The 25,613-nt window shown below is 37.9% G+C and overlaps 3 protein-coding genes across 5 annotated transcripts in view; 2 read left to right on the forward strand and 1 right to left on the reverse strand.

Moving 5' to 3' along the window:
- Window positions 1-25,613, reverse strand: part of afp4 (antifreeze protein type IV) — a 69,729-nt gene that overhangs the window by 13,583 nt on the left and 30,533 nt on the right. The gene's annotated exons all lie outside the window — the stretch shown is intronic.
- On the forward strand, window positions 2,352-8,456 carry rbm8a (RNA binding motif protein 8A). Of its 2 annotated transcripts, none has more exons than XM_074652709.1 (6): window positions 2,352-2,499; window positions 3,931-3,990; window positions 4,994-5,071; window positions 6,142-6,278; window positions 7,566-7,702; window positions 7,921-8,456. In XM_074652709.1, the coding sequence occupies exons 1-6, from the start codon at window positions 2,433-2,435 to the stop codon at window positions 7,967-7,969; spliced, it is 528 nt and encodes a 175-aa protein (XP_074508810.1). In that variant the 5' UTR covers window positions 2,352-2,432; the 3' UTR covers window positions 7,970-8,456. The 2 variants fall into 2 exon arrangements, with proteins under 2 accessions (XP_074508810.1, XP_074508811.1); XM_074652710.1 differs by having other exon boundaries at window positions 2,377-2,493.
- Window positions 8,835-25,613, forward strand: part of otud7b (OTU deubiquitinase 7B) — a 43,978-nt gene continuing 27,199 nt past the window's right edge. For both annotated transcript variants that reach the window (XM_074652711.1, XM_074652712.1), the window contains exon 1: window positions 8,835-9,045. The gene's annotated coding sequence lies outside the window, so the exon portion shown is untranslated. The remainder of the gene's footprint in view (window positions 9,046-25,613) is intronic.

Consider the following 25,613-nt stretch of genomic DNA (forward strand, 5'->3'; position numbering starts at 1 on the left):
TCTATTTTCTTGTGTTTTGTCTATTCGCTTATGTTTTTATCTATTTGCTTGTGTTTTGTCCATTTGCTTGTGTTTTGTCCATTTGCTTGTGTTTGTATCTATTTGCTTGTGTTTTGTCTGTTTGCTTGTGTTTTCTTGCTGCAGTGTGTTGAACTCCCAGGGCCACCGTAGGCCTATTATAGAGACATCACGTCAGGTAACGTTAACTGGAGGTGAAGTGATCGTATCTAGAAGGTAACCCGCAAACTGCAAACTGCAAAAAAAAAAGTTGCAAAAAACTCTTTCCCAATTCCCAGAAATTGTCGAGAGTCAATTCACACCACCAGGTGAAGTCGGTCTGCGTTGATTACTGACTTCATGTGGAGGTGTGGATGTTCACACAGTTTGAGGGGAAACCTTTGTGACTTTTTAATCAGAAGCTTTGAAACCGTTGAGGGACATCAACATCCTTCAAATGAGTCACATCTGTGTTGGAAGACAACAAGTCCAGTTGGACTTAATTTGACATGGTTGATGGACATTTTGCCAACGTGGTCGCAGTTCTTCAAACACCTGGCAGGTAAAACACTCACCTGTTGCCTCCCTGATGGGAACCTGTTCAGAGCTTTGCTGCTGTCTGTCTGTAACATCACATTGTTGTTGATGCTGTGATGTAAGAACTGTTAAGATCCTTTACTTAAATAAGAGTAGCTATAAAACAGTGTTAAACTTCATCACATGTGAAAGTTCTGAATCCAAATAGTAGCCTACACGTTCACAGACACGGAGCATGCAACCATCACAACTTTGTAAGAACATGCTGATTTTCAGAAGTTCTTACCTTAACCCTACCTTATAAAAAAAAGTGGCCTTGCTCAGTCCCCCAATGAGCACAAACATGACGGCTGAATCAAAAATCTTTTATCTTTTATCTTTCATTAAAAAAAAAAATTAAATGAAATAAAAAATAACTTCAACTGGAATTTAAAAACTCGTTTTGCTGCTCTCTGGCACTAAAGAAAGGAACTGCAGTTATTTCATGATGGTTACGGCTGTCAGTTGTGCAAACAACACAACATTAAACTTAAAAAATAAAAATAAAACATTATTAAAAATGTTAAAATGTAAAAATAAGAAAAAATGTGACAAAAAAATTAAAATTTGAAATACAATGTTTTTTTTTATTATTAAAAATTGAAATAAATAAAAAAAATAAACATAAAACATTATTAAAAATGAAAAATGGAAAATAGAAAAAAAAAAAAAATTGAAATTAAAAAATTAAAATGGAAAATAGAAAAAAGAAAAAAAAAAATTAAATAAAAAATAAAACATTAAAAATGTAAAAATATGAAAAAAAAAATTAAAAATATATATTTTTTTAATTTAAAATTAAAATAAAGAAAAAAATTAAATTAAATGAAAAATAAAACATTATTAAAAATGTAAAAAAAAAATAATAATTAAATGAAATGAAAAATAACTTCAACTGGAATTTAAAAACGCGTTTTGCTGCTCTCTGGACAAAAGAGAGGAACTGCAGTTATTTCATGATGGTTACGGCTGTCAGTTGTGCCAACAACACAATATTAAACTTAAAAAATAAAAATAAAACATTATTAAAAATGTTAAAATGTAAAAATAAGAAAAAATATGAAAAAAAAATTAAATTAGAAATAGAATTTTTTTTTTTTTTTTTATTAAAAATTTAAATAAATAAAAAAAAAATAATAATAAAATAAAACATTATTAAAAATGTTAAAATGTTAAAATAGAAAAAATGGAAAATAAAAAAAAAAAAAAAATAAAAAAAAAATTAAATGAAAAATAAAACATAATTAAAAATATAAAAATGTAAAAATAAGAAAAAATATGAAAAAAATTAAAATTTAAAATTGAATTTTTTTTTTAATTAAAAATTTAAATAAATTAAAAATTTAAAAATTTTAAAAAAATAAAACATGATTAAAAATGTTAAAATGTTAAAATATAAAAAAATATGAAAAAATGAAAAATAGAAAAGAAAAAACTATTTGAAATTAAAAAATTAAAATAAATACAAAATGAAAAATTAAAATGAAAAATGAAAAATAAAAAAGTTTTTTTTTTTTAAAAATAAATAAAAATAAAACATTATTAAAAATGTTAAAATGTTAAAATAGAAAGAAAAATGAAAAATAGAAAAAAAGAAATGAAAAAAAATAATTAAATTAAATAAAAAATAACTTCAACTGGAATTTAAAAACGCGTTTTGCTGCTCTCTGGACAAAAGAGAGGAACTGCAGTTATTTCATGACGGCCCACTCCAGGCCAGATGGTGGCGGTAATGCACCTATAACATGGTTTGCCAACCGCCAATGAACCTCAAGGAAGAAGCAGAAGTAGAACGGGACGTGGTTTTCTCTCGCGAGATCTGGCCTGACTTCTCGCCACTACAGACCCAGAGAGACACCATGGCGGACGTGCTGGACCTTCATGAAGCGGGAGGAGAGGACTTTCCTATGGATGAGGATGGTGATGGTAATATTATTACTTCAACACATCGGTGGCAAGATGCTCCACAACTCCGGCGTTCAAATGTTGTATAAATCTTGAGGTTTACATTGAAATAGCCGTGAGTAGTAAACACTATGAACAGCAGGCTGCGTGGTAGCAGGCCGGACACATGCTAACAGGCTAACATGATGCTAACAGAGAGGCTCATTCACTCAGCTCTCTCTCTGTGAGATAGTTAGTTAGATCTCAGCTGTTGCGAACTCTTAAGGTCACTTTTGCAAATCTTTAAATATGTTTAACTGGACTTAAGAACGTGGTTATAACTTGGTTCACACTCAATGTGTTGTTAGCCACCGTTAGCACGTTAGCTGAGTCTTCATAGCTAGTTAGCTATCGGCTAAATAATAGTAAGACATGTTTTATTTGTTTTGCACAAGTTAAGACTATAGAACTTATAACTTATAACTATAGAAGTTAAGACTATAGAACATAACACAATAAATAATTGAACAATATAAAGTGCAGGAAAAGGCAAAACCCACTGGGCTTACCTGAAGCCTCACCTGGACACCTGGATATGACTACATAACAGTGATAACAAACAATTAGGACAAGTTATATGTAATAACAATACAGTAAATATATCAAACAAGATAAGTGTGTGTGTGTGTTGCATGGAAGTGTATGGTTAGTGTTTGTGAGGAGGATATTGATTTAAATATCTACAAAGACCTCTTCAAACAACATTGGGAGTGGGAAAAAACATAACATAAAAACAGATACATGGGGAAAAGCAATAAAATGACCCTAAAGTGACTTTTGAAACACCTGACAGATGAACAGTTTATTGATAGATGTGAAAGGCTACTCTATAATTTGCTTCCCCTAAATCTTATCGAAAATGTACCTCTACTAGTCAGGAATTTAGGAGGATGAAGATCTAGAGACTGACAGGTTGAGCAAGAATGGACCTTAGAATTTGATTTAAAATAGGTCTTGAACTGTTCAGGAATATTCCCACCAGAAAGTATCTTATAAATAAAAACACACATTTGAGAAATATTGATATCATAAATAGTACGAATGTGGAGTTTCTTAAATAGAGGAGCAGAGGTGATGTCTGACTGATCAAGTTGCAATCCTCACAAAACGTTTTTGGAGAACTAAACTTTTATGAAGGTTTGTAGGAAAAGTACTCGCCCAAACTATATTACAATATGAAAGATAGGGATAAATTAGACTGTAATAAAGAGTAAGGAGACAAGATATACTGATAAAGCTGCAAAGAACTTACACAAGTCATGCCAATTTCAATGTCCATATACAGATAATCCATCCAGTTTTAATGACAGAAAAGTAGTAACGTTAGTTAGCTTGTTGTGAAACTGCATTACTCTGAGAAAGATGTAGAAACATGCAAAGATTTTGACTTTTTCAACTTTTTTTTCTCCACAGAGAGCATCCACAAGCTGAAGGAGAAAGCCAAGAAGAGGAAAGGTCGAGGCTTTGGCTCAGGTGAGCTACCACCGTTTTTGGTTATATTGGATCATGTAATCTCCTTTTGCAGCGTTTTAGTCAACAGTGTTTAATATTTATTTTATTATTTTATTTAAAAGGTGTGGTGGAATTTCTGATACACAAGTTAACTTGTAGGCCCCGGAGCTGTTGATGTCTTACACAGAAGGTTTATTGAAGCTTGATCAAGGAGCAATTGTCAGGTATCCACCATTGAGGTGCTCTCTGCGTGAAGACCTCACAACTCTGCCCTTCCTCCCTGGTGCTCAGTGATTTACCCTCATCATGTTTTGACTTACTCGGTTCCTCTGGCATCTCTGACCCTTTTTGCCTCAGCGACTGGCTCTATGGTCCCTAATACGGACACAACTGTACAGATAACGGTGGCTCCCCTAGACAGGACTCCAACCCAATAATGTCAACAGAGGGACACTCTGAGAAACACTCTGAACTCCCTAAGAAGAGAGGCATTAATAGAAAATGCCATCACAAAAGGGATCATGTACAGTTTAAAACATAAATGTCACCATTTGATGCACCATTCCAGATTATAGTTTCAAGAAAATTCACATCTGTAGTCCCTTGGCAGGTCAAGACAAAGAAACATACATACAGTCATACAAGAAGAACATATAAAAATGTACAATAGCACATCACAAAGTATGCTTGTCAAGTAAAAGCAAGTCATGAAGACCATTGAGTTGGAATAAAGATAAGTGAGTACAGAGCTGAGCAGCTTTCAACAGACGTTTTAAGTTGGTTTTGAAAGTGCTGAAAGAGCTGCAGCTCCTCACATCGTCAGGCAGGGTTTTCCACTGATTTCTGGCCTTAACAGAAAAAGCTGATTGCCCAAATGCAGTGCGGCGAAATGGTACAGTACAATCGTGCATAGAAGATCTTCATAAGGATCTAATAGAATCTTACTGAGCGAGAATGCACAAAATCTCGCAATGGGCCAAACCATTTAGAATTGTTGTTTATGTTTCTGTGTTGCTGTTTCCAGAGGAAGGAGCCAGGTCCCGAATCAAAGAGGACTACGATACTGTGGAGCAGGATGGGGACGAGCCTGGCCCTCAGAGATGTAAGTGTTGCAGTTCATATTAAACATGTCATTTAAATTTAAGATAACAGAATAAAGTCTAATCTGTTTATACGTGACTATAAAGTGTCTCTGCAATTTATCAAGTTACTCCCTTCTCTGTTGTTTGCGTTTATATAACTCACATTTCACAAAACTAATGTTTGAAATCTCTGTATTATCACCAGTTATTGGCTTCTTTTTTTTTTTAAATCCCATGTTCATCCCATTTCTCAACAATGCATTAAAATGTGTGCACATGAACAACCTTTTAGATTAAAAATATAATATCTATTTTAATCCAGATGGTTAGAATATTTTCTCCTCTCCATATATCCACCCTGCGTGTACACATACACGTGTGTATATATATATATATATATATATATATATATATATACACGTGTATATGTGTATATATATGTGTGTATATATATATATATATATATATATATATATATATACACGTGTATATGTGTGTATATATATATATGTGTGTATATATATATATATACACGTGTATATGTGTGTATATATATATATATATATATATATATATATATATATATATATATACACACTAGGGATGTGCTTTCCAAACACAAACACTATTCGATAATCACTGGGAACTAGTCGATGATTTTTTGAAAATCTGCACACCCCGACCCGACGATAGTCGCATAAACTAGTTGATTTTTTTTATAATTTAATGACTATTAGAAAAATAAAAAATCATGACCCATCCTTAATATATACAGACGCACACCAACATCACCTGGTTTCTCATCCCATGGCAAAGTTAGCTGGCCTGTATTCACTGTACTTGTCGTCCTCTTGTTGTTCTGTTAATGTATTGTCTTTTGTCTTGCAATAACATATTTTTTTTTTTTTTAAAAGAGGCACAAACCGGAGGCTTTATATTGGTTAGACCAGTGTTTCTTTGTGCATCTTGCATTGGATGGAGAGCTTTAGTAATTGTAATTGTACTTGTGTCATTAGTTTACCTAGTTGCAAGTGCTGCTTGGTTTATTATTTGACCCCTGATGCCTTTTCTTGTCTTTGCCTTGTTGCAGCTGTGGAGGGCTGGATCCTCTTTGTGACTGGTGTACATGAAGAGGCTACAGAGGAAGACATCCATGACAAGTTTTCAGAGTTTGGAGAAATCAAGAACCTGCATCTCAACCTTGACCGCAGAACAGGCTACCTCAAGGTGAGAAATATAACCGTGCAGCACTGGCATGCGTGTGAGTTTCAAGGTGTCCTTCATTTCACGGAAGAGATGTTCACATTCAGTCGATGCACTCCTGTTTCTGTTTATTTAGTACTTTTTATTGACGCAGCCTCTGGGCCACTTGCTTGCTCTAATAGCTTACTGATGTTATTTTTACTTGTACAATATGATCAATTATTCAAAGTACACTTCACCATCTTTTTCAAATAATCCAATGGATAGTCAACTTGGATCTTAACTTGTGTGTGCAGTTCTTCTGCTAATTAAAGGTCAGAAAGCCCTTGATGTGATATGAAATTGCTGTAATCCAAAATAGCCAGTTTTCTTATAGAGCTGAACAAAATATTTCCGCATCTGCTGTTCAGTTTTTCCAAACGTCATGTCCAAACGTCATGTTGACTCAACCAAATGATTTAACAACTGCCTTAAGTGATATTTCTTTCCAGATGGAGAGGAAGTCTAGCTGCATGTATTTTATTAGATTATGTAAATTTCAAAAAAAAATTACATTACAATAACACATTTTTGTTTTCATCCTTCCTGACTGGTTTATGGTGTCATTTGTTGTTAACAAAAAAACGCCCCTCCTTTGTTCTTTGTAAAGCAGATATTTGCTTAATCTATACAAGTAAACCTTGTTGTCACTGCTATTTGCTAATGGTGATTTAAACAAATGACATTTGTCTTATTTTAGCATATGTTAAAACTGGAAAAAATACTGACATGCCAAGAAAGACCAAATTAAAGTCATCAGAGGTTTTGTAAATATTTGCAGTGTTTAGACTGTATCTGTTTTCCCCTCATGCAGTATGGTACGCTCAAGTGGACACATTGACCTGTTGTTTTTTTGCTGTCCAAATGCACATTATGCCTCAACTGTCCTCTAAGCCACAAGGTGGCAGCATTGTTTTAAATATGAAGTAAGAACAAAGTGTCTTTGCCCTGAAACTCTTTCTCTGGTCATTTAATTTGAGCATAGAGAATGTCCATTTACATTACAGGTTGTTGGAAGATTTAGAAACAATCTTATACATTTTATTGGTAATCTTTTCAAAGGTTTAGAGACATAAATTGTATAGTATTGGCTAAGCTATATGCCAAGTTCAAAATGTTTGCCCAGTGATCCCACACTGGTTTCAGCCGGTAAGATAGTCAGCCTGTTTTGTGTTGTGTTGTGAATTTAAATTGTAAACTGCTATCAAATTCCCAAGCAGTGGTGCCATAAATGTGCAATGACTCACATGCTGTCCTGATGACTGTTCCTAGGGATATGCACTGGTGGAGTATGAGACATACAAAGAGGCCCAGGCAGCCATGGAAGGGCTCAACGCTCAGGACATGATGGGCCAGCCTATCAGTGTTGACTGGGGATTCGTCAGAGGGCCCCCCAAGAACAAGAGGAGGTAAGGGTGGTTTATATGTGTGTGTGTTTGGCTGTGGGGGCAGTAACTTCCTGGTAGAGCGAGTATTGTCAACATTTTACATGTTGCACTTTGTCAATCTGAATTTTCAAAGAACACTGCTAATTTTAATTAGTTTTTTTTAAATTAGTAATTCCTATAGTAGAACTTCCCACTCAATATAATTTCTCAATAACTGAACTGTTTTTGTTTTTTCACAGGACTGGCGGACGGAGACGCAGCAGAAGTCCGGACAGGAGGCGGCGTTGAGTTAAATTGGCTTGAGGGGGCGTCTGTCACTTTGATGAGCCGTTTATAATCCTCATCTTCTCATAAACTCATTTTGTACAATATTTTGAGTTGTACGGCATTTAGTTGTGCAATTTCAAATATTAGGATATGTAATTTCTCTTCTTAAAAGATGAATAACAAAAGAATCATTTGGCTCAAAAGCAGCATTTCCAGTTTTTTGTAAATTGGGATAAGTAATTTCTCTTCTTAAAAGATGAATAACAAAAGAATCATTTGGCCTCAATAGCAGCATTTCCAGTTTTTTGTAAATTGCTTACGCTGCTTTACAATGCAACAGAAGAATATCCAGTCAGTGAATCTATTTTACTTTCAACACCAACTTTGTAGGTCGTGCATGTTTATGGTTCCCTCAAAATGTTGTTTCAGTTTTCTCAATGTTACATGCATTTTGTCTGTGTTTTATTTTATATAACTTGGGGATAATTAAACTTTTTTTAAAAGCGTGCCCAGTTGTGTGTGTGTGTGTTTTTTATTTAGCCCTGGTAATGACGTAGAGTTTACGTCATCCTAGATGACCTCACCCAGGCAAATGGTTGCCGCCCCAGCTATTTTGTCAACTCCAAAGCACCTGTCACTCTGGGGGCTGTGAGTGCCACACTCATAGGCTACTTGGACAAAAAAACAAAAAAAAAACACTTGCCCTTTATATTTTTCTGCAGCCAATTGGCAAGTTGCACTCTGTCATTCTCATTTGGTGTTTACTCTATTGGGGGAACATCAGTCAAAGACACCGTGATCACCATTGGTTGTTAGAACTGTCACTCAAACAGACTCTGCTCTCTGATTGGTTGGATCTTCGTTGGGATTGAGAGGGGGCGGGGTCTAATCTTCGGTTGACGTTGTTGTTGTAAGTGGAGGAATTACTTTGTCGGTGCTTGTCCGGTTTACGGGTTTTAACGCGTTAGTTTCCACCTAATGAAGATGATAAAAAGTTAGGAATTGTTCCTCTCGGAAACGCTTATGGTGTCGACAAGTTGGTACATGCTGGAAAACTAACCGGGACGATGATAAAACCCTCTGCGAGGCCGTTGAAGGTGAGCAGTGAACGGTTACTCTACTGGCTAACGGCTAGCTAACGGCTAGCTTCTGATTAGCTTGAAGTAGCCTCTTGCTAACCCAACCGTTACGGTTCAATCTACTCACTGAATAATGATAAACACTTATTTTGTTCATGCAATTCATGCACACGTATGTCAGCTTCCTAAAGGGGAGATTAAATAGTCTATTGCATGGAAATAAAGTTATATTAGGATGGTAAACGGTGCATGAACCTCCATGCTTTGAACGCCTCAAATTGCGTTTATGTAAGCATGTGTATTGTTCCTTGATATTTATTGTTCAGCCATAATAGCTGGCTCAGAATCAACATTTAGGACATCAGCATCTGTAGCATTGATATGCATCTATTTACTGAAAAAGAATTGCATTACATTAGCTTTATGAGCTGTCAACTATAACAGTTGCAGGTTAAAACATTGCATTTTTAAAGTTGCACTGAATGGGAGATCAGTTGTATATTTAATATTTTATCAGTTACGAATTAGAATTCTCTTAAATTGTATTAGCTAGAGTTAACATTTAGGATATCAGCATCATTGATATGCATCTATTTACTGAAAAATAATTGGTTGCTGGATATTGCATTAGCTTTATGAGCTGTTAACTACAGCAGTTGCAGGTTAAAACATTGCATTATTTTATTTTTTTAAAGTTGCACTGAATGGGAGTTCAGTTGTATATTTAATATTTTATCAGTTGCATGTTTGCCTTTAAATTGTATTAGCTAGCTCTCTAATAGCTGGCAGTCACGATTCAGATTATCTGTGTGATGCCCGGTTTTTATTTAAGGTGCTGATGAGTGATGTAACATTTACTTAAAGCACCAGCTCAGATGAGTTGAATGTTTACCTTTCATAACTTCTAAACAAAAAAGACTGCCACCATGGCAGACAGGTTTTCCTTATATTAAGAAATATTATTTTTTACAAAGCAATTCTAAAGCCTAAATTAAATATACGGTAACACTTCATTTTACAGGTCCACAAATTTCATGGTAGTTAGGTGATAATTAAGGTTTAAACATTGCATTTTTTTTTTTTTAAGTTGCACTGAATGGGAGATCAGTTGTATATTTATTTTATCAGTTACATGTTTGCCCTTTAGAATTAATTTAAATTGTATTAGCTAGACTCAACATTTAGGACATCATCAGTAGCATTGATATGCATCTATTTACTGAGCAGAAAAAGAATTGCTTGCTGGACATTACATTAGCTTTATGAGCTGTCAACTACAGCAGTTGCAGGTTAAAACATTGCATTATTTTTAAAGTTGCACTGAATGGGAGATCAGTTGTGTATTTATTTTATCAGTTACATGTTTGCCATTAAATTGTATTAGCTAGCTCTCTAATAGCTGGCAGTCACGATTCAGATTATCTGTGCCCGTTTTTTATTTAGTTAATTGATGTAACATTAACTTAAAGCACCAGCTCAGTTTTTATTTTATTTATTTATCTATTTATTTATATTTATTTTTGTACAATTCTTTTTTTTGAGTGCCCTCTGGGTATTGTCATGGGTGGGGGGTGGGTGGGATATTTTATCAGCCCAAACATGTTTGTGCAATGGATTGTCAGAGTTGTATTATTAAAATTCAGAAATAAACTGTTTATTAAAAAAAGCACCAGCTCAGAGAATATAGTTTGATAAGATAAGATATACTTTTATTGTCCCTGCAGGGAAATTTTTCCTGGACTCCGTCCAACTGCAGTTACAAACACTACATTAAAACATCAACAACAACAATAATAAACAATTCCACATAAGACAGGGAAACAGTTCCACAGAAACAGACGTTTCAACACATACAAAGTCCACGTACATAATTGCACATACTATCACACACACACCATAGCAGGTATTGCACCGTCTACCGTCTTGCCCATATTGCACAGACAATCGGCCAATATTACACAGATACAACATATTGCACTGTCCCTATTTAACATATTGCACTGTCCCTATTCAAGACACTGCACTGTCTAACCACATTGCACTGTCCTTATGATAGAGTTGAATGTTTACCACTCAACGTGTGTTTCATAACTTATAAACAAAAAAGACTGTTTTCATTAAGCTAACGTTAAGTGGCTAACCTGATCCAGGGAGTCTTGGTGAGCACTGCGAGATCATTTCATCCCCAAACCTTGCTGCCAGATATGAGTGACTATACTGCCTGAGCTGGCTGGTTCATTCGGTTCACTGTTTCCGTGCTCGTTTTCAAAAACTAGGACTTTTGGGCTATTTGCTGTCATTTCACACATCACCATGAAGAGAGAGAGAGAGAGAGAGAGGGAGAGAGGGTTGCATTACACTTTGCCTTGAATAATTCAGGTCTTGTATTTTGTGGGCTCTTTTGTTTGCTGGGACACCAGCACAGACAGTCAACACCAAAAAGTAGGACAGAGCTACAAGTTCCTCATTGCACTTGGCCAACAGGGACTGTTTATGTTGTTAAAAAAGCCTTATCCTGTTGGAAACGCACGCAGCAGTAAGCAGGGACCTCCACTTAACAAGGTTGATAGGATTTAAAGAAGCTAAGTATTGTGTAGTAGGAAAATGAAATGCATCCAGCCAGCCCTCCCACCTGTACTCATTCCTTCCAGTGGCTTTGCAGGGTGATGTTTGAAATGCGGCACACACAAATGACTGCCTTACAGTTGCAAAAAAATCTGTTGATCAGTAGCAGTGTTGAAAGTTGCTGGTAAATATGGCAGGTAGGTTTGCCTGCTCTACCAGTTACCATGGCAGGTAATCAGCCATGTGTTTATGCATTATTGTATAGTTGCCTATCAGTTCTGGGATCCACCACCATGCACTGTGGCTGGAAGATGAAAAAAGATTGTCATACCCCGATGCACCGGCGTCTATGTGAAGGTGTGTGAGGTGGAACTGTCGGGCTTCATTATGCCAGTCCTCAACACTTCAAGGAACATATTGATGCATACAGCAGCACAGAGACAGAGAGCACCTCGGGCAAGTATTTTAAGTAGGCTGTGTAGCATCCTTCCCGATGCAATTCAGATTCCGAAACTGGCAGGGTGTAAAAGGAGAAATATGTGATAATAAAAGGTTCTTTTTTACCACTCAACACAGCAAAAACTAGAGGTAGACCGAAACATTATCGGCGGAACTGGGCTTCAGTTGTGGCCGATGGCTTCACAGTTGCCACCAGTCACGTGGGGACGTACTGTACATCATACAAAGTCAAGGTAGAGGGGGAGAAAAAACGTTATCTCTCGAACATATAACCGAACACTACCAGCTCTTTGTCCACAATACAAGACAGGCAGACAGGGAGGATAACAAATCATTCACTGTTACTTTAACTTGCTTACTGTACCGTGCACTGTACTGTGCACCCCGGGAATATGCACCAAAATTAATGGTTTGTAAGAGCGGCATTAAATAATGTACGCAACAGAAGTAATCCTGGCCAGTCATACTGTAAGCCACAGAACAGCGCATCGCCCCTTGCAAATAAATAGAATATTTTCCAATGATGTAATCATGAAATCACACTTCAGGATATTCTCTTTCGAATTATTAAATTCGGTGTGACAAAAAAACAGATTTATTAAAAACAACGTATGCAAAAGTAGCCGACCAGGCTGCTGCAGCAGTAAAGAAGATATCGGCCAATTTATCGTCTCTCGGCTTTTTCCTGCTCCAAACTATCGTTATTATCGGCCTTTAAGAATCCACTATTGGTCGACCTCTTGCAAAAACACAGTTTTGTAAGTAATGAGAAGATGGGCGCCAGTTTATGAATGCTTGAATGGCTCTATCGGTCAGTGTACAAAACATCTAGTAGTGAAATCCATTCACAACCTGCTGCCAGTATCACACAACAAGGCAGAATATTTAAAGCCTTTGTTGCTCTTTGGTTGTCTTAAAACCATTTGAATTTTGTTGATCGGAGTCAAACTGTGTGGCTTGCAATTTGCATCTTATCCTACAGAGATCTCCAACAGTATTCAAATGGGCTGCGGTAAGCATTTCACAGTGGCCTCGGTTGAAAGTGATATAGATGAGACGGGCGATGAGAATAGCAAAATGATTTCACTGTTATCTTAAATGATCAGTAATATATAAGCACTGTGAAAAAAGGTTTGTCATAGAGCTATCATCTTGAAGTTGCAAAGTTGCTAGACCTGGTGGCTTTGGGATCAGTGGCAGACTGTTTTGATGGGACACATAGCAAAGTTATATGATCACACAATGGAGGGTAGAGCAGCAATGAACTAGTCTGAGTCTCAGTTAATAGTTTCACAAAGCAGGCAGTTAGTTTAACTTGGGAAACATGTTTCGTCTGGAGTATTACTTCTCTCAAAGGTTTTGGGTTTCTGTCTTAACAATCTCTCATATCGTTAATATCTTTACCATGGATCTGGTTAACTGTTTATGTGCTGGACGGCTGTGGCTGTTATGACTGCCTTGGTGTATATAGTGTTTCACAGGGCGAACATGCTGCTTCAGCAACGCAGAGGGCATGAAAATTTAAATTCATCTCTCGCCGGGCTCCCCCAAACAGCTGCTCACTAAGTGTGTATGTGTGTGTGTGTGTGTCAGGGATCCAGTGTCAGTTTCAGAGCCAGGCCCATTTGGCCATGGAGGTATTCCCATAGGATCTCTAAAACACGGTCAGATTAATAAGTGAGTAGATGAGTGCTTCTTCAGGTTAGTAGGACAAACGCAAGTCATGTGTACATGTTGCACTCAGTTTTGCAGCGTATACACTCAGACTAGGAACAGGCAACGGAGCAAGGCTTGGCTCCTGCTTCTTTTAAGACAGCTTTTATTATTGTCAGGAGGATGAATAAATGAAATTTCATGGAACTCACATCAGCCATGCATCTGTGCCATTATCTGTAAGCGGCACCGCTCAAAAAGACAGGAACAGATGTGATACGAAAGAGAAAACTACCTTCGTCCCCACAGTGCCACAGTGAGACGGGGATCAATAGGTGGCCTGTCTCCGAGAGGCCTCTGTGTCCAGACAGCAACTCATAAAACTCTTTGGAGCCCCACCCTCCCCTGCACGGCTGGTTGCCTGCCAGTCTTGTGACACAGCAACCAGCCAGTGCCCAGGGCTTTTTCTGTCAGGGTGGAGAGACCTACTGTAGGACTGAGGCATCTACCTGGAGTGCCAGCAGCTTCATGACTTGGAACAACATGCTGCGGAGAGCAGGCCTAAACTGAATGCTTTGGGATTACATTTAGGTAATTCACACAGTTATTATTACAGTAGAAGTGACTGTAAAGTAGGGTGGAACGGTTATATGAGGAAAGATATAGCCTTTTTGTACCAACTGAGCAGCCATAATCCCATACAGCATGAGACGCCACTCCCACAAGAGAAGCTATGGTAATGAGAGCTGGCTGTATCAGTTACTTTATGCTCTTCACCTTTTCCTCCTCTACATGCAGAGCTGGGAACTGATGATGGTGATGATTGCTACCAGGCAAAACCTCACTGTTTTATCTGCCCTGTCAGACATTTTGGCACATATATGCAGCTGATAAAATGCATTATAACGTCATTAAAAAAAGGGTTTGAATTTTAAAATGAATAAATTACCATAGCAAACACTGCTACGGTTGAGCCACCAAGCAGTATTTTTCATTGTCTGTTGTGTTTGTCACATTCATGCTTGTGACCGCTGCTGCCTTTTCTCAATGCTATTTGTTAGCTTTAAAGGGCTGTCGCAATAACCGCGCTATTGACAAGCCAACAGCAATGGTAGCGGTGCATATTTAAACTACGCTACAAACGGCAACAGCATGACAAGGTGCTGAACGTCTATTCTGCGCTGAGCGCTGCAGATTTGGTGTTTTTTTTCTGGTCGTCGAGAGTTGAAAAATGTTCAACTTTGGGCAAAACGCGGTGCTCGCAGGACAAATACTACAAAGACCAACCGTCACATCCTACATGTAGGCTACAAGTGCTGAAAAACAACAACAATGGAGGAGAAATTAATACACGTAGACCGACGGGTCCTTACGTGTTTCAGCCTTCCCTCCATCCAGAGCAAATACTCCAACTTGTGCTGATATTTTTACTTCTGCGGATATTCCACATTATAGCAACCAGAGTGCCTCATCCTCATCTGTCCTTCTGTGTTCGCGCTGTTGAGCCCATCATTATCACTGCAGGGGACATTCTTTCACCACGACAGCCCTGTAGCTTTTCTGTATATTATCACAAATATGAAGATTTGTTCCCTTATGTTGGAATAATTTGCTATTTTTGATCAATGCACCTACAATAAAGGTGGGTGATTGGCCTTATAATAATATCCTGATATTGCAGTGTAGTTCTGAGATCACAATATTTTTGATGATAAGATAAAATACTGTTTGGACTTCAAGAAAGCTGTAGTCTCTTCACACGTAACTGCGGGCTCTCTTTGTACTCAAAATTGTGAAATATGGTGAAATAAGTTTGTTGTATTGCCACCTTTTGCCATTATCTTCCTCTTTCATTGCTTACATGTTGCTATGGTTTGTTGTAGACCTCACTTTTTATATCCAATCCCCTTCCACACTTTCCAAGTCGCTATTCTTTTGCAAACAATTTTACTTTTGTTTTTAGCAATGCTTGTTGCTGCTTTATGTAGTCATAAAGTAAATCAACAAATTGCAATATCACTGATATCATATGACACATCTTTATCAAGTAAACATGTAATCGATATTATCATGAATGATATGGCACACTCCTAACCTGCAGATGATTTGGCCTCTTAGGACCTGTTAGTGACACTTTGCTTTGAAATCTATCATCTATCAATCAATGTGTTGTCTGTAAAACCTCATTTATAGCTGATAACTTAATCCAACTTAATATGACCCAATTTAAAAAAAAATAAAGTTACTTTAGAGTCCAAATATTTTTTCATAAGACTGGAAACCATTGAAAACAACTGATAGCTGATGGATTTGAAAACCAACAGAGGCTCCACAAGAGGGATAGATTGGCTTGGTGATAAATTCACCAGGTAAAGTATGTCAACATTTACTTAGTGAGTAATGTTTGTTTCAAAGCCTTACAGCGGGTGAATTATGAGATCATTAGTTTCCGGTGCAGACTAGAAGACATCAGTCCCTCCTGCCCTGCCCTGTTGATCCAGGACAGCAAGAGTAATCCCACACACAGCCCTGATGAGGAGCCTGTCACCCATGATGACATCACACAGGGAGTGACGTGAAGTCGCCCTGCTGCGTGTACAGGGCCTGGCCTGCAGCACGTGGGGATTCACATGAGCATTAGTGCTGCCCGCCTGCAGAGGCTGGTGCCTGCGTAGCCACTGGCTTTAGATCTAGCTTGGCTTGGTTGGCTTCACATTCAGGCTGACTTAGCAGGAGGAGATGAATCAGCCTTGAGGTTCAAGTTGTAGCTATATTTTGTGTCTAAAGCCTTTTTGAAGCTATTGTCTCTCTTACAGCTGTCTTATTTTGTCTTGCAGGAGTGGAACAAATTAATTTAATTCTAAAACAGCACAGCCCAAGGTTCAAGTTGGTGTCTAAGAAATGTCTCCTATTCCTCAAGGGTTAATATGCAAATTAAAGCAGTAGTCATCTTGCTTGCCTTCTAAATGTGAATTATGTAACAATAAGATCATTGTTTGTACACTAAGCAAAAAGGATATTTTGGCATCATTAACAACCGGGAGACATTATTTGTTGCCAGTGTATAGTTTAATCTATGAATATGCCTAAAATCTTATATCTCTTTCTTTTTTATAAATCTGGCTTGCACAACATTGACAAAAAAATACTAGCAGTTTTTGTGTGTTTTTGATATAAATTGCATAACTGCATTTTTGAAAACTTGGGTTAAGGATAAGATGCTGAAGCTTGTTTTTTGTTTGAAAAACAACTTTGGACAAAAATTCTGTATTACAGAGCAATTGCATGAAAAAGCTTTCCAAAAGTAAACTGAAGTCTTTTGTTTTTAGAACTTGCAGTTAATTGCCCTTCATCACAAATCACTTTGTAGATGGTTTTAACTAAAGTGCCTGGCTTTAAAGGTGCTCTATTCGACATTCAGAGCATTAATATAGCAGCAAACAACTATCTGCTATGTAAAGATATAGAGGAGTGATGTCTACCTGAGCAGAGAATGAAATCATTCTCCCTCGGTACGTGTTTGTAATCCGAGCTTCTCTGTGCTTTGTTGACACAGCCGCACCAGCCGCGCATGCTTTTAGTGCATGTTTGTGCATGTGAGCGTGCCCAACTGGTTAGCTCACGGTCGCCGTTCTGCCTAGAAGTGTATGATTCAACTTTTTCCCATGGTCTAGTGTTAAAAAAGTGAACAAAAAATCGCAATAAATCTTAATATCGAGTCGCAATTCTTGTAGAATCGCAATACATATCAAATCGGCACCCAAGTATCGTGATAGTATCGAATCGGGAGATAGGTGTATCGTCCTAGCCCTACTATTAACATATGTTGATTATTGTAATCATCTTAGTGGTTATTACTGCAGAATCATATATGACATATTTTGTAATTCACGGGTGAATTTCTCCACCCTTTGCTAATAAATAGGTGGGCAGTGCTCAGATTGATGCAGAGGCTTGTATTTCTTCACAAAGGCTAGAAATCGATAAAGAGGCCGCCAGGGCTGAATGAGGACTTCTCACCCACAGAGTCTGGAGTTTAGGTTGGCAGCTTTCTGGAATACAGAAACCAGCACATACTGTTCACCAAGTGAAGCAATTTATCCCTCTACCTCTGTGCTGCTGTCCTTCAGAGGCAGAACAACACTTTGCAGTGGACGCTCTCTGCAGCAGTCACTCATAATATCTTGTTTTCTTTTTTTGTGCACATCTCTGAAACAGCAGTGCATTGATAGCAGATTAGCTTTCACTTCCCTCACTCACTTTGAGGATCAAATGCCCCTCATTACATTTTCTGCTGTTTCAGGTGTCCACCGCGCTGACACGGTGCACAATGTAATGTGGTCTCAGTGTGGAATGTGGGAATGCCACTTATGGACCCCTATAGCCCTCTCCACGGCAGCCTGCTTCATGCGGCCGTTAATTAGCACTCCTTGACTGGTGATTTCTGGGCCTGACTGCAGTGACATGCCCCGGGCACAGACTAGAAACCTCTGAGGCCAGCTTTAATAGCCTTCCTAATAAACCATCACAACACAGACAGACCGAAAGGATGAAAATACATCTAGGGCTTACAGCGAGATATGGATACAATTCTAATCACAATGATTATCACAGCATTCAAATGTTAAGATATTTACTCTACATATTCAAAATTACATGGTAACACGTTAAACTCAAGTCCATCCTCTACTCATTTAGGGTCTTTTACTAGAACAAAATCATGTCATTTCCAAAAAATGTTGACCGAATAAAAAACTGATTCGTCCAAAATTCGAAATTTCAGTCATTTAGTTTTTTAAAACCAGTGAACTGAAATATCACTGTGACAATTGTGTCACATCTGAAGAGAGGACATACAACATTATATTATCATAGCTATCTCGAGCCAGAATCATAGGGACTTTGACCAGCTGCTCTCAAATGAGACACATCCTGTTTCAGAGGAAAATGTGTGGGTAGGCCTATTTATTTGTTTAACCAAAAGTTGTTCTACTGTATTCATATGGAGAAGTAGATTACTGTAGAACTCGCTTCTGTGAATGTGAATGACAGTAATGTGAATGACAGTAAACAGAATTTCTTTGAGTTGTGGACAAAACAAGACATTTGAGGACGTCATCTTGGGCGTTGGGAAACACTGATCAACATTTTCCACCATTTTCTGACATTTAATATAGATGATCTAGAAAATAATGGACAGATTAATCGACAATGAAAATAATCATTAGTTGCAGCCCTGGACCTCTGGTGAATAAAGTTTTGTTCTAAAATTCAATTCTGAACAAGCCTTTTCTCCACTAAAATGTGAGTTTTTCGTTCCACGCATTGGCATGCTGTGCTGCATTTTTGCAAACTTGGGGAAGTAAGTGAATTCTCTGCTACATGCACTGCTACGCCATGACATCAGCTCTCAGACACTTTGATAAACACTTGTGCTCAGAAGCTAATACTGCCTATTTTCAGCTGGCTGAACTTGGCTGTTATTACTTTGCTCCAGTGAATATCAGTCCACATTAGGCTGAATGGAGCCACCACGAAGCACTCTAACGTCTTCCACTGACCACGTTTTGTCTGAAGCCATGTCCCATTTCCCGAACCAAATTTACGCCTTGTCACCTGAACAGTGGGAGCACTGGAAGATGAGTTCACGCCATCTAGAACCTCACTTGAGCACATGCTGTATGTAAATGAGACCCACCCTAACTCTTGTGTTGTGTTCAGAACAGTGCAACCTCGAGGATATCATTATCTTATTGTCAATGAAAATTAAACTGGGCGGGTACTTGGTACCAATGATTATCTCTAATTAAGGCATTAGGCGTTCACCAGGGCGTTTTGTACCAGATGGTGTTCAAATGTTGGTTGTTGGCTATTTTTTAACTCTGCACAGTGTTTCTATGTTTCAACTGTGATTATGAACAGATTATTTTTAGACCATCTGAAACAGGAGGTTGCTCTAATTCTAGCAACTCAGAGATTAGGTGGTGATTTTCTGTGTGCATTGGTACTGTAGTTGTGCTTACATATGTTCTGCTTTAGATGCAATGATATATACTCAGTGCTAGTAGTCCTGTCTAATGGGCATTAAGGGGCGGTGTCCTTATGAACAATAGTAATAGTAGAGCCAAACCACTGTGAATGTCCTTTTGTCTTATTCCTTGTGTTGCATTTTCAGATCCGATGAACTTTATTCAGCTGCAGTAGCTCAGTCACAATGTTCAAAGCTACTGCAACCTGAGGTTAACACCTATTTTGGCTCTATGCACTCCACAAACAATAAAACCAAGGTCAAATTATTCATGATCTGTAAGTAGATCCTGTTTACCTCACCTTATTTTGCCTTGAGCTCTCATGGAGCAAAAGGCTGGTTGCTGAGTTCACATGGATCAGGTTTGGATGTTTCTGAGCCAGCAAGTAGGACAGGGAGGCCGCGAGAGGGAAGTTAGACTTGGCAAATTTTTGTGTGATGACTGGACAGCTTTTGGACTGGACCAGCTCGAGTGGCCTGGCCTCCGAGGGCAGGCATGGTGTGGAATCTCTGACATCAGCTGTGTGTGCATTCGGATTGGTGTTGTCTTACGCATTACACACACAGACGCCCACAGCTGGTGGTCAAGCCTTCATCAGGCCTGGGATGTGCATGCTACATGTTTCACACTGCAAAAAAAGTTATCCATTATAATAATACTTAAGGACGTTACAACACCAAAAATCTAGTAGTCGATACCAATACTAGTGAAATTCCACAATTCTTGATACCTATTCAAAACCACGACAAAAGTATAACAATAAATCCTATGTACTTCAACATCCTCTCCTTTATTACCATTTACATACTGTTTTTTGTTAGGAAGTTAAATGTAAAATTAATAATATACCTGCTAAAGGAATTTTTCTTTCTTTTGCAACTTTTTAGAATTTTTAATTCCCACTTCAAGTGGTTTATTTGGGAAGAAGATAACCAATTCTTGCTGCAACTGCATCAGGGTTATTTGCTCCACTATAGACAAAAGCTTTCATGGATTCACATGAAGAAGCATTTTTTTCTTTAGCTAATGGACTTGAAACGGCCCAGTAGTTTCTATAATTCACATGTCAAAACAGCAGCTCTGTGGATGTTCTGTTTTGCTTCGGTGAGTTGTATTGATTTTTCTCCGATGACCGGCTTACTAGTATATTTCCTTTAGTCCAGGGAAATGGTCACACTCCAATTTACCCTATTGATTTCTGAGATGTAAACTAATAGCAACTGAAAACATCAGCCCCCTCCCTCAGCACATCTGCTCAGCTGAGTGGGAGAATTAGTGAGGCAGCATACAGAACAGGAAGTAATATCTAGCAGTACCAAGCTAAGCGAATCTTTACATTTTGTGTTGTTTGCTTTTGCTTAAACGCAAACCTTTGGTCTTTCTCCTCTATGATGAACATATTGGTGCTTGATAAATGTTTTTATTTTGACATTAAGGAAGGAAGAGCATTGACTGGCTTTGCTATGCAAACCTCTCTCTCTTGCAGCGGCCTTGTATAAGCCAGAGGGGGTATTTACAATGCAATGCTTATCATATGCTTTAGCATTATGCAAGCCTTTGGAAATGACTGCCTATGTTACACTGTTCTATATGATGCATCCAGTTGCCCTTGAATGCAACTGATGTTGCAGAAAATGACTACATTTGCTGAGATATCTTCTGCTTCTTCTTCACAGGCGGAGCAATTTTTCTATCCCATAAAATCTGTTTTTTGTCAGCACAGCTACAACATTGTCCGTAAAGAAAGCATTGCCCAACCCTATAGAATTATATTATGCTATACCAAGCAAGGATTTTGTGTTGCTGTGCGCACTGTTGTGCATTTTCTTGTCCAAGGCTGTAGGGTCCACTGATTCTTTTTTTGAACCCCTTTGCATTATATGTGAAGAGGGACCGACACAGTACTATAGCAGAGATACATTCAGCTAAGTACATGTGCAGCAGTGCCTTTGTATGGCTCCGTTCAGCTGAGAGAAACTTTGGAAGAACTGGGTAAAGGGCTTGGTTTCCCTCCGTTCCTTCGCCAAGCAGCGATCAGCCTCCTTCCCAGCTGTAGCTCTCAGTGTTATGTAATGAGTCAGTGTAGGCTGACTGGGCTCAGTCAGTAACCAGATTATAGCACTCCACAGATAAAGACAGCTGAAGGACAGCCATCTCACCACACCTTTGTTTTTCTTCCTCTTCTGGTTTTCTTCAGCATTAAGGTGTTTACTGTGATTGATTGTTCGCGCAAACCAAGCCCTAATAATGGAGCTTTGACTCACTGAGAGAAAGCGAATTAGTAATCATTTCATGCATGTTGTTTTAAAGACAATAAGCTACGCCTATCGCAGACATTTAGAGCACTTAGACTGACAACTCTGATAACATCAGACTGATTGAGACTTAAGTGCATCAATCATGTGGAGATTTGTGTCTCTCCAAATTCCCGTCATTAGCTGTCAGTAAAGCCCAACTGATACTTGATTTTTGATGTTGATACTTGAGAGTTTAAAAACTCTGATAGCGATATATCTGTCGATAGCACTTATTTTAGCAGAAGCACATAAAATAAACAAATAATCTTGATAGGGATCCCTTAGATTTTTATTTCAAAGAATTGAAAAGATACACACTAAACGGGACATTTTATAGATGAATAGTCAGCTTGTTAGTAGAGATGCCCGATTGATCAGCTGCCGATCATTATCGGTCGATATTCAGTAGAATTTATGCGATCAGGAGATCGCCATTAGTGCTTTCTTATTGCTGATCTTGGCGGAGCGGGGGATCAAACTAGTACTACAAACTGCACTGCACATTTGGTTATCGGAGGTTTCATTGAGTTAAATTATAATGCCTTCAAGCTCTATTCAGTAAAAGTGAGTATTGGGTGAAGGTAAATTATAACGTTATCATGTTCAAATGTAATTTTGTAAAATGTACTTTTTGAGAAACTTGAATAGATTTAATAATTAAAATAGGTTTTATTTATGTAAAAAAAGCAAAACTACGGTGGGAGTGGGGGGTACGTAATGTAATTGGTGTGTACCCGAACACCGTGTAATACCGGTAACACCGACCACCGTGGCAAGTTTAGCTCTAAGCAGCTTATAATACATAGTTAAAACTACTAATGACAAGATTTTCTTTTCATCAATCAAAGCAAATATTTAAATAAAAATACCATCATTTATTTCCTAATCATTTGAATTGTGTGTTTTATACAAGTAACCACTATAGATGACAATATCAAAGTAAACGAATAACATTTAGAATTTGTGACGGTGTACACTAGGGTTGTAAGAAAATATTGATACACATCAGTATTGCGATATTATGTTTTGTGATACTGTAGTGATTTTCCAGAAGACTGTATCGATTTTTAATTAACCTAAGGAATCCATTGGTACCAACCATGTCGTACTAGCTTGTTGGAAAGGAGGCTAAATAACGCTCCAAAATAATGCAAAATTTTGGCGAGGAAAAACTGGCATAGACATTTTCAAAGGGGTCCCTTGACCTCTGACCTCAAGATATGTAAATGAAAATGGGTTCTATGGGTATCCATGAGTCTCGCCTTTACAGACATGCCCACTTTATGATAATCACATGCCTTATACATTTGTTTTTTATTTTTGGCTGTTCTAAAAATGGTGTATTTTCAGTTTATACTTTGACAGTTTTCCTAAAATTAAATTGAAAAAAAATATTGCCTTGCTTACAGTATCGCAATATATCGCAATATACTGAATTGTAACCCGTGCGTCATGATTTGTATCGTATCGCCATATTCTTGCCAATACACATCCCTAGTTTACACTGACTTTGAGACAGTTGAAATTATTTTTTGGGATGGTGGTGAAAAAAAAAGTTAGTCTTAAGCCTTATATACCAGAGGCTATAACAAAACTAAACAACAAAAAACAATAGATTGCCAATGTGGCTCATCTGCAATCGTATCGGTGGCAAATAAAAACGTGATCAGGGCATCTTGTTAATGCTCTCTATTTAACAAAATGGAGACAGACACTGTTTCTGAATTTATCTACTTTGGCACATCTGTACTGCAGTTTCTAGTTACTTATTGGCTGACATATACACTGATGCAATATATCTGCAATAAGCTAATATCTGTCTATATTAGCTCTAGCTGTAGCTGCCAGTACAGTATTGTTCTGTCCAAAGGTTTTGCTTTCCATCCCACCATCACTCTAGACCGGAGACGGAGCACTGGGGCCACACTTATCAGTCCTGCTTCAGCAGCCACATTGCCCTCCCCTGTTTGCTTACTTTGTGCCCTTTATCTCATTACTCATATGGTTTTGCGAGGCTAAGAGGGTGTGTTACATTTGTTGAGATCACAGGAAAGGGTTTTGTGATTGAACTAAAATAGAACTGACACATTTATAGACGTAGTCATACATCATGTCCAGACCATTAAAGGGAAACAGAAGAACTCAGTCGGCCTCATTTGGTAAAGTCTCACCACAAACTGCGCTGTTGGTAAAGTAATTGTCAGGCTCAGGGTCATTGTTTAGTATCTATTCAAGGTGTAGCGTACTTTGACCCCAGCGCCTTTCCCTTTTAATTGTAAAGCAAAGCTCATATTTCCCACAACAACCTTAGTGAGCCAAACATGAAGTGGTGAATCTTCAGACAAAATAAGCAACTAGCTGGTGAAGATAGTGGAGCATTTAGCAGCTAAACAACCAGATCATTTCCAACAGGAGTTGGTGGAGATCAAAACAGAGCAAAAAAGTGACTGTTGAACTTACATTTACCATGTGGACACAAACAGCAAAGCAACTGTTCGCTAACAAGTCGGCTATATCAACTGAAAAGGTGATAAGTAAATGTTGTGTGAACAGATTGTTTCCGCTGCCCCTAAGTGTGCCAAAAACTCAGTTATTGCAAGTTTAATAATTTATGTGAACTTTCCAATTTTTTTATGGCCAAATAAATTGCATAGCAGATCTTTAAATTAGAAAACGTTTAGCTATGGATCCAATTTATTACCTCCGCCAAGGCCGAAGGCCTAGGAAGAAGGTTACGTTTTCACCGGCGTTGGTTTGTTGGTTTGTCCGTTTGGATGATTACTCCAAAAGTCCGCCATGGATTTGAATGATCTCAACATAAACAAAAATACACGTGGATGATGGCGCAAGCTGAACGGAGAGGGAGGGCGGAGGTCTGCGCTCTCTGAGTGCCGTTCTAGTTGGTTCATGTTATTAAATGGAAGGTCACCACAGCTCCTCTACGACATCGTAAAAAGATATAGTTCTTGGTGCCCTCATAATTTAGGTCATGCCATTCTGAGCAACCTTGCATGAGTAACCTACAAAGTGAAGCATGACAAAGCATTTAGAGCGCTTGCACCTTTTACACATTGTAGGCTAAAGGGTAGTCTTTCTGTCTTGCCCTTTGTGTGTGTAATACATTTTATTGTCTGTTTCTCTCCTTCTGTTCCTTATCTTTGTTTGCTGTGAACAGTGGGTAATGGCTTCACCCCAGGCTGATAACACATTGAAACAACACTAAATGCTAAATCCTGTTTTTAACAACAAAGACGATGATAACAACAGCAAAGAAGACAAGAAATGCTGTTTAGAATGCTTCTCATAGAAAATACAACAAAGACGTAGTCTAAAAACAATTACAAGTGAAGAGTTATAGCTAGGGCTGGGCAATGTGACCATATATATTGTCAAAACAAGATAAAAATGTATGGGTTTTTTTTATGTCGTTTCTATCACGATATAGACTAGGCCTATATTACTTCTTTTTCCTCTATTATTTCACTTAAAACTGGTATGTTAATTTTGCACTCAAGATCTTAAAATGAGAAAATACTCAGTACTTCTCATTTGTCAAGTATTTCATTCACACAGGAGTATACAA

Source organism: Sebastes fasciatus, chromosome 12 (genome assembly GCF_043250625.1).
Source record: "Sebastes fasciatus isolate fSebFas1 chromosome 12, fSebFas1.pri, whole genome shotgun sequence".
Taxonomy (NCBI): domain Eukaryota; kingdom Metazoa; phylum Chordata; class Actinopteri; order Perciformes; family Sebastidae; genus Sebastes; species Sebastes fasciatus.